The 9,078-nt window shown below is 39.0% G+C and overlaps 2 protein-coding genes across 2 annotated transcripts; both read right to left on the bottom strand.

The window, feature by feature from the left end:
* Positions 1–2,430: 2,430 nt before the first annotated feature.
* On the bottom strand, positions 2,431–5,658 carry LOC121589731 (carbohydrate sulfotransferase 11-like). The gene is made up of 4 exons (XM_041908839.1): positions 5,257–5,658; positions 4,611–5,133; positions 4,286–4,543; positions 2,431–4,217 (listed from the first exon to the last, which is right to left on the bottom strand). The coding sequence occupies exons 2-4, from the start codon at positions 4,905–4,907 to the stop codon at positions 3,780–3,782; spliced, it is 993 nt and encodes a 330-aa protein (XP_041764773.1). The 5' UTR covers positions 4,908–5,133; positions 5,257–5,658; the 3' UTR covers positions 2,431–3,779.
* Positions 5,659–5,762: 104 nt separating this feature from the next.
* LOC121589732 (transcription initiation factor IIA subunit 2) lies at positions 5,763–6,582 on the bottom strand. The gene is made up of 3 exons (XM_041908840.1): positions 6,382–6,582; positions 6,054–6,288; positions 5,763–5,984 (listed from the first exon to the last, which is right to left on the bottom strand). Exons 1-3 carry the CDS (start codon positions 6,451–6,453, stop codon positions 5,953–5,955), a joined length of 339 nt encoding a protein of 112 aa, XP_041764774.1. The 5' UTR covers positions 6,454–6,582; the 3' UTR covers positions 5,763–5,952.
* Positions 6,583–9,078: the final 2,496 nt, after the last annotated feature.

Below are 9,078 nucleotides of genomic sequence, written 5' to 3'. Positions count from 1 at the left end.
GCTGAGATTGTTCGTACAAAACGACGAAATCATTTTTTTGTTCCGTCGTACTACGAAATCGTACCTCCGACCTCAGGTGCCACAAATCCACTAAAGGCCGTGTCTGTGCTTTATCGCATGCGATTTTATCGCACGTGCTGTCAAACGCTTTTTCGTATAATATTGCGATTATTTGGATGATTTTAATAATACAACGATCATGAAAAATTAAGTTAAGATTGTTCCTTGAAAACACCACACACATAGTTTGACAGATAACATCGGATGCGGCGTCCGACCGCATTCCGTCGTACGACCAAATTGCGATTGTTTGTACGATTTTGATTCCATCGTACGACCAAATCGTACGTCCGACGGTATCTGTCAAATCTCATATAAAATTTTGACAGGCCTTCCTATAAAATCGCATCCGATGGAGCACAGGCATGGGCCTAAATGACAATTTAACGGGTTCTAAACGGCTCAAGCTCTCTACCTAAACGGAAATACTTCGTTTAGCTAGCAGACGACTGGTTAAAGGATTCTAAAAATAACAAAAAAAAGCTGGTAGCACCATCTATTGGTGGGATACCCAACCAGTGGAGCGCTTTCCTCGCTTTGAGAGCTTTCTCATTCCCTCTGTACTGTTTATGGTTTCGCATTGAAGTTATGCATCGCAAGAACTAGAACGGCGATACGATTGTTTAAATCCTAAACTCCAGTATGAATCATTTGTTCAGAAGCAAGTGAGATTTGAATAATGGTCGATGGTGTTGATACCCATGCATAAGAGTTTGCTCTGAAAAGATTAGATTGATAGATTTTGGCTCGGAACGTGGAAAGGCTATATAGGTCATGAATGGATGAAGCTTGTTAAAACACATTGCAAGAAAAGGACAGCAATATAATGATGAGTTATAAATAGGATACGTGTACCGTATTTAAAGAGACAGTTACGTTTTTACCAGAAATTTTATGTCCCGTTGTATTCGTAAAAAAATCTCGATTTGTCCCGTTTTTTATGTTCTGGTTAGAATAAATAGTTAGAACAGTTAGAATAAAAATTCCTATTTCTATAAAAATTCCTACAACTGTCCACATGCTTTAAACAATGCCCAATTAAGATAATACAATTGTCTACCACTTGTTAATACGTTAACACATTTTTTGTACACTGTCCACATGATTTAAATAATTGTCGTCTTTGATTGAATCAAACGTCGAAAAATTCGAATCAAAAACGTGTGTTTTACTAATCGAACATTGTATTAAGCATGTGGATAATTGTTTATTGAACTATGAAACCCAGTAAGCTACCTATGAATGTTAAGTTTGAGGAACATCAGTTGTTTCATCAATGGACGTTGATAAAAGAAATGATTGTTGAGGGTATTAAGATTCAGATTGGGTTTTTAAAGAAATGGAAATTAAATCACTAGAGTGCCGTGATTTAATGTACAGTGGTGCCTTTCATAACGAGTACCCCTTGTAAAGAGTCTTTTTCATAGCGTGGAAATCTAAATGTTCAATAAATAACCTCTTGAGGCCCTATTGCATTCTAAGAATAATTCCAGAATTCATTTGTCGTTAGCCACGTTTGATAACAAAATCCACTTTGCTATTGTAATAACTCGCTCGGAATTACGGAACTGCTTTATGTGTTTCTTTCTAAAAAAAACACCGTTTCACACCATGACAGTGGGATTCTCTTTCTTGACAGAATCTACAAATAGTTTGGTACCCATTATCGCGTCAGACTTCAAACTTTTGTATACAGGCGGTCCCCGAGATACACGGTTAATGGGGACCGAAAACGGCCGCAAAAAACGCGTATCTTGAATTTCCGCGTAAGTCGAATCTCGTGATTTCTAGCCAAAATATCACTAATTTTCGTGTAAATTTGCAACTAGGGGGTGGTTTTAGCCACTTAATCAATTATTTGATATGATTCTGAATGAAATAACAGTTTCAAACCTTTTGAAATAGCTTTTAACATCCGATCAAAACAGAAATTATTTGGCATTTTACAATAGATGTGTCAAATCAGTACAATTTGCTCAAAGAACTGTCAAATTTAGGAAACCGCGTATAAGAGGTAAAGTGTATCTCGGGGACCACCTGTATAATAATAGAATTTAAAGCGGTTGTAGAGACTTAAGTCTGTGCTTAATCGGATGGAAGGCGTCAGGTTAAAAGTGCGGTCATCAATATTTTGTTTAAACAACGATATTTTTTTCGAAAATAGTTTAGAACGCATAGTCGGTCTCGTGGCACAGTCGTCAACTCGTACGACTTAACAACATACCCGTCATGGGTTCAAACCCCAAATGAACCATGCTGCCATACGTCCATCCATAAGTCACTGAAAGCCAACCCCACAAGTGGGTACAGGCAGGCCTTGACTGACAACGGTTGTTGAGCCAAAAGAAGAAGAAAAAGAAGAAGAAATCTAGAACACATTACGTGATGGGTTTATTTGCTCTTATTTTGGTAGCTATGATGAAAGGAGACCTCTATAGAGATTGAAAGATATGGAGTTATGGCTAAAGGACTTTGTAAGAGTTGCTAAGTAACTTTGGACTCCCTAGCTGTCAAATGGAGATTGGACATAGTAATGCGAAATTTATGCGAATGATTTGTAATAATTGGAAAAATAAATATAGAAAAATCAAGGAAATGTCTCCTGAATTCTTAAAAATAATCGATGTCCCGTATTTTTTTAATATGTGTCCCGTTTTTTCATCAACTTCATCTGGTCAGCCAGTAATAAAACGCCAACTATTGAGCAAACCTGTGAAGCTATGGAGCATTCGTATTTTTCTAGTCGTTTGGATTTTCTATTGTGTTTTCTAGTCGTTTAAGCTTACTATGTGGCGCTTGGGTAGCCTCCTAATGTTTCGAGCAAAATTAATTTAAATGGTCGTGTGGTCAGACAAACGAGTATCAATACCAACGACAATAAACTATTTCATTACAATAAACTATATAAAAGAATAGATAGAATCACTACAATACCGAATAAATAATTTTAAAGGCAATTAGAAGACATTGGGAAAAATACTATTTTTTAGTATAAGTGGAGCTGTGTGAATTTCTTATCCGCAAACCCTGTCCGCAAATTGAAGAGGAAAGATTGTTCCTAGATACTTTGCTACTTTGCAATGCTTTGAACTTATACTCATGCTTCGAATGTAATTGATTTATTTTGTGCTTTAGGTTTAAACTTTTGAAGATTTCTGTTCATATTTCATATCTGTTTAGATTTAAAATAATTAACAAGAATCAAGCAAACAAAATAAAAAAAAAACTTTTCTCGGTTGCGAAATATTTTAATGATTAGCATTTTTGAAAGTGGCATAATAACATGAAAATGCATTTGAAATACAAAAACACATACGTTAAGATTACACATGCTGGAATCCCAAATGTGCATGTTTTTCTGTCGTTTCATTCTCAACTTTTACAGCATTTTACTATAACTTCAACAGCAAAAAGTTCACTAAATCATTGAGTTTAATAACACATTTTAAAGTTTTTATAAACCGGGCAAAAAGCTTCTTTTATAAATTCTTGCACAAATATCAATAAGAATGTTTATTGCTGTAAGAAATATTGTCAACAAAGTTTCCACATTTAATGTTAATATCACATGTATTGTCCTGCAACCCTTATACCGTAACACTGTAACTTCCCTGTTTTGTTTGCTGTTAATAAGTACACCAACTGCCCTAAAACCTGTTACTATCAACTTATGAGAGCCAACTTACCTGTAAGTATTGTCTAAATGCTATTTGTATCCCTTAAACGAGCTCATAGCCGAATATTTCCTCCAAACTGTAATCAAAGTTTTTAAAATCCTCTTCGTATAGTAAATACAACCGCTTCAAGGTTTCTGTAGGAATGTCGTTAAAGTAGTGCTTCAACCGTTCCCGTGTGCTAGACGATTTGTAAACCGCGGGAAAATTTAAGCCTTCCGCACCGGCCAGATGCAGTGCTAGAGAGGAATCATCCGTCAGTGTTTCGTATTTGCCTATTACATTGTAGTGCACCAAGCAGGGATGGCAAAGGTGCGAAATGGGTTCCCAGTGCTCATTGAATGACATGTTTCCGCTTTTGCTCAGATCCGGCGTAAGTAAGTACTGCACAAACTCGTTGAACTGCACATCATCCGCATTTATTAGCGATTCGTTTGTGGCGTGCAACCGGAACGATTTTATGATAGTTCTCCCAATGCGTGCCTGTCGACGAATAGCAAACCATAGGTGAAATGTATGTAAGAAACATGCACAATCGATGCGATAGTTACCTGAAAGTATTTGGCACTTTTTGAGTTGCCCTCCAGTTTATTGCGAAACGCTGACAGCAGTCTCTCGAACGGATGACGAACCAGAATGAAGCGATTATAATCGGCAAGCACAGCAATTTTTTCATCGTCGCTTAACGATTGAAACGTTTCAAACATTCCGGCCGAATGTGCCAGATCAGCGGGAATTTGTAATGGATCGGTACCGTTCCATTTGTTGATCAGTATCATCATAACACGCTTCCAGTTGGTGCAAGCGACCTGTAAAATAAAAATGGAAAAGTTTTTACACGACGCCGTTCTCCATCCTGTCGAAGCGCCCACATACCTTAGGAACGTAGCAGTAGAGAAATTTGTGTTCACGATCAATTAGAAGATGATCGGTGGGAATTTGTTTTAGCTGCTCTATCCGGTCCATCATATCATCGGTAATGTTGTACTGGCACGACTTTTGAAGTACATCTTGACGGTACAAATTGTTCGTCTGCGTTAGTTCGAACTCGTATTCCTTGTAGCCGGAGTTGAGGATAGATTTGCTCGTCTCCTCGGTCGGCCAATCGTACAGTGCTTCGTTGCATGAAAGGAGCAAGGCGATTAACATGACCGTTTTCCACGTGACGCACATTTTGAATTGCACTACAGTGTTGCATTAAGTAGAGTATAGTTATCGTTGCTATCTGCCAGTTACACAGGTGCGCTATTCGCTGCTACTCTTTCGTGTGCGATATTGAAGCACGCCAACAAATGTACTATCACCCTATCTCCATACCTTTTCTACGCAGGTAAATTCCACATTGTTGCGCAGGTGTTTGTTTACATTTTAATGTCATAAACAACATGTCATGTTCCAGCTGGATAATCATCGGGTAAGATGAAGGGAATAAGAAAAGAAGAAAAATCAGTTAGTCAATTTAAAATAATTAGTGTTTTTTATGCATGTATTTAGAAAATGTATTTGAAAGAAGTAAATTTACCTGCTCGACATTAGCTAGCTCTGGAAGCTGCTGGAAATAACGCTGTTGAGAATTAATGTGATAGGAAGGGTACGGTCATACAACTCTTCCGATTACCATGATGGAAACTTACATGACAGAAGGAATGTGTGCTGGTAGCTACGCACAGTTGGCGTGGGTTGTACGCAAAACTGACCAAAATTGACTTATTTTGAGATACGTTTTAAAAGTTTTAAGTTTCGCATTTTTAACCTAAATGTTTACAGTTTTTATTTCTGATTTGGAAGGTCAATGTGTGTGCTGCTTCATTCAACTTTGCAAGAGCTGTAGTTAATTTTTGACTCAAATAATTTTAATTAATCTTCATCGAAGTATGACGATCCTGAAGTTATAGCCTTAGTTGCATTTGTTTGTCTGTAATCTCTTCATCTCTATTCCATGCATATTTAATGTGTTATCAATTTTGGAAGTAGCATCAACGCTCATATTGCAGCTTCTCATTTGATTTTCCAGGAAACACGGATAAATGTGCGTCAAATAAGCATGCTTTATTTAAGCAATTGATAGGTATATCGTTGAATGGTATTTGCAGCACGTTCGTTAAAATGCTCGCGCAAGCACTCTTACAAACTAGAAAGGGTGAATACACTTCCTGGAAACGGCTTGCATCGCAACCATGAAGGGTGTAACAAACTAAACGATGGACATACTTTTGCACTATCTACTCGGTTCGTCCCCTGTGCTGACATCTGAAACAACGCAAAGGGAAGTGAGTGTGAGACTGCAAATTCTCTCGAGAACTGTTCGCGAGTACTTACTTTTACCATCACAGGCAACGATTTTCACTTTATCTACCCGAGCAAACTCATGCACCTCTCGAAACTCGACATCGTTCAACATCAGCGTCCAGACGTTGTCGCAGAATCGGTAGGTGTTTAGTTTGGCAGCCTTGAAAGTGACACGAGACTTTACTCGGTTGGAAAGCGCGGCATTGATCGATTTGTCGAACTGCACCAAAACTCGCACAGCTAGTTGTGGTGTTATTTGACCGTACTGTAACAAAGGCGAGAGGAGATGATTAGCCAGGATTGCGATCAGAAAATGCTACCATATGGAAGGATGCTTCGTTCCCCACTCCCTACCTACCTGGATCAGCTCGTCCAAACTCTCCTGCAAAGTATTACCGAGGGTAGTATTCCGGTACAGTTGATACGTCATGATAATTCTCTATGCAATCGTGTTGATATGATTTTACGTTGAAATTGAAGATGATGAAGCTCGCGTTTTGGATTTTACAAAATGAAGCAGCTTGGCGGAGCGATAAACAATCAAAACACACAAATGACAATGACAGCTCTGGCCAGGGCTTGTCAACGGTAGACAAAAGCACAATCACAATAAATGCATTGATGCTGCATGGGCAAGACAATTTAAATAAACCGTTACAATCGTTGGGGTTAATTTTGTCAAGTCGGAATCGATATTAAATTCAGCCATTCTGTTCACCAAATGTTTTAGTACTCTATTTTTCGTATTCGACTACTTCATAAAATATAAAACATACTATAATTCATTCAAAACAAAGCTGCTATTAGGAATAGCAAGCTTAGAACAAACTTTTTCTTGTTCTTTTTGGCGTAACGACCTACGTGGTCATGCCAGCATTTTACTGGCTTTCGAAACATATTTAGTACCATTGTGCCGGGTAGTCAGTCTTGCTACGGAAGAACGGTCCATATGGACGGCTGAGCAGGTAGAGTTGATTAAAAAACGGGACATCGGATTTTCTAAGCAGACACCACGTTTTATATAATACTTGAACAATAAATTTCCCACAGTAAATAGTGAATATTTGAAATTCTCCCATAATTCCTTTTATAAAGTAACGACTAAGAATTTTACGAGCAATTATTTTGCGACCAAGCATTTTGCGATCATTGATCTAATAAGCATAGTAGTAGTAGGATAGTAGTAGGATTCAGTACAATTTACTTTAACTATTGTCCAATGCAGTATAAATTGCAATGGTTAAAAAAATAATTTTCTTAAATGCGAGACATACCTCTCTGCACGAACCGTTTTGAATAAATAATTAAGTATATACAAGTGTTTCATCTGATTTTAATCAAAATGCCGAGTTATCAAATGTATTTTAGCCAAAAAATGTGAAATTCGACTTACGCGGATATTCGAGCTACGCGGACTCCTCCAGTACGCATAAACCGCGTATCTTGGGAGCAGATTGTAATTAAAAATTCCAGATTGATTTGACCATTAAGCAGAAGGACAAGCCCATACCGACTACGGTTGTTGCGCCAAAATAGAAGTGTTTCCTTTTCTTTGGTGTGATGACCTACGGGGACATATTATATTATATAATTAAGCTACCAAAAAGATTTACTATGGTGGACCTTATTAGATCGTTTCGTGTCAGATCAGTTTTCATATCTTTTTTCATCTTATTTTCCGATCATTGTTTTATCTCTTGTTTATCAAACGTGCCAATTACCAAATCAAAAATTATTGAATCAGTACACATTCAGCAGACGAGCTATACGAGATGTACGACGACTTCACTATCGTGCAGCGTATCAAGCTCGCCAGGTTCCGGTGGGCTGGCCATGTTGTACGCATGGAAACGGACGACCCATCCCGTAAAGTCTTCTTAGGCCGTCTGCAAGGACACAGGAGGCGTGGTAGGCCTAAAGTGTAACACAACTGTGAGCCTTTATTTCTCTTTCAATTCCGCGACGATACACACAGTAAGCCGAGCCAGAACCTTCTGATCTGCTCCGGCCGATCGCGGCTTTTTATATCCTCCTTGACCCTTGCGTGAAAGAGAAGAAATGTTCTCATCCTTGTTCCTCAGGAAAGTTCCAGAACCGTTCCCTGTCTCTAAATCTCGCAAACCGTTCACGGTCTCTACAGGCCCAAATTGAGGTGGCAAGAAGGCATGGAGGCGTCCACCATTAAGGCCGGGATAACGGACTGGCATACGAAGGCGCGAGACCGTGAGCGGTTTCGGACACTCCTGAGGCAGGCCAAGACCGCAAAACGGTTGTAGCGCCGGATAAGTAAGTAAGTAAGTACACATTAGGCAAGGTGAGGTTCATGTTATCTTTTCCAATAGAACATTTTCATACTTATCTACATCTAACTTTAAGCTAAATTTGAAAATTTATCAGCTTAGACACATATATAGACACATGAGACACATATATAAATGTAGCAGCCCACTGTGCAGTTCGCGTGGCTCGTACGCAGAGTACGAGCTGTCATCAAGAGCTGTCAGAATTCCGTGGCGTGAACGACCATTCTGTTTGGCGCCCATTTTGAGAGCAGACCGATTTGGAAAAGTAAAAATAAAGAAAATTGAACAAAACGCTAAAGTGGTGACCCCGACGTGATCCGTCAATATTTTTCACAATTACGAACGAATTCAAACAATGGAGAACGAGAACGCAACTGTACCGTGTGCTCAGCATGTTTATGCTGGTGAAAGTGTAGCATCATCATCATCATCATCCGCGGCTGTTGCAGCAATTGCTACCCCGCGTCTTAACCCACCAGTTATGGCCGACACCAACATTGACGCATATTTTATGTCCCTCGAGTTTTGGTTTGCTGCATCTGGAATCACCGCCCAACATGACTCTCAACGGTACAATATCGTCATGGCCCAGGTTCCCCCGCAGAAACTTGGTGAACTTCGCACAATTGTCGAGAATACTCCAACTAGTGGAAAATACCCATATATCAAATCAAAGTTGACGGAACATTTCGCTGACAGCCAGCAGCGGCGTTTGCATCGTGTGTTGTCTGAAATGCCCCTTGGAGATTTAA

Source organism: Anopheles merus, chromosome 2R (genome assembly GCF_017562075.2).
Source record: "Anopheles merus strain MAF chromosome 2R, AmerM5.1, whole genome shotgun sequence".
NCBI lineage: Eukaryota > Metazoa > Arthropoda > Insecta > Diptera > Culicidae > Anopheles > Anopheles merus.
Note: the sequence above shows the minus strand (reverse complement) of the source record. Positions and strands in the feature narration are given on the sequence as shown.

Coding starts and splice junctions, on each gene's coding strand:
- LOC121589731 (XM_041908839.1), bottom strand. CDS start 4,907: ATGTGCGTCACGTGGAAAACGGTCATGTTAATCGCCTTGCTCCTTTCA. Junction 4,544..4,610: donor TCTACTGCTACGTTCCTAAG/GTATGTGGGCGC, acceptor TTTATTTTACAG/GTCGCTTGCACCAACTGGAA. Junction 4,218..4,285: donor AAAGTGCCAAATACTTTCAG/GTAACTATCGCA, acceptor ATTCGTCGACAG/GCACGCATTGGGAGAACTAT.
- LOC121589732 (XM_041908840.1), bottom strand. CDS start 6,453: ATGACGTATCAACTGTACCGGAATACTACCCTCGGTAATACTTTGCAG. Junction 6,289..6,381: donor GTTTGGACGAGCTGATCCAG/GTAGGTAGGGAG, acceptor CCTTTGTTACAG/TACGGTCAAATAACACCACA. Junction 5,985..6,053: donor CGTTGCCTGTGATGGTAAAA/GTAAGTACTCGC, acceptor GCGTTGTTTCAG/ATGTCAGCACAGGGGACGAA.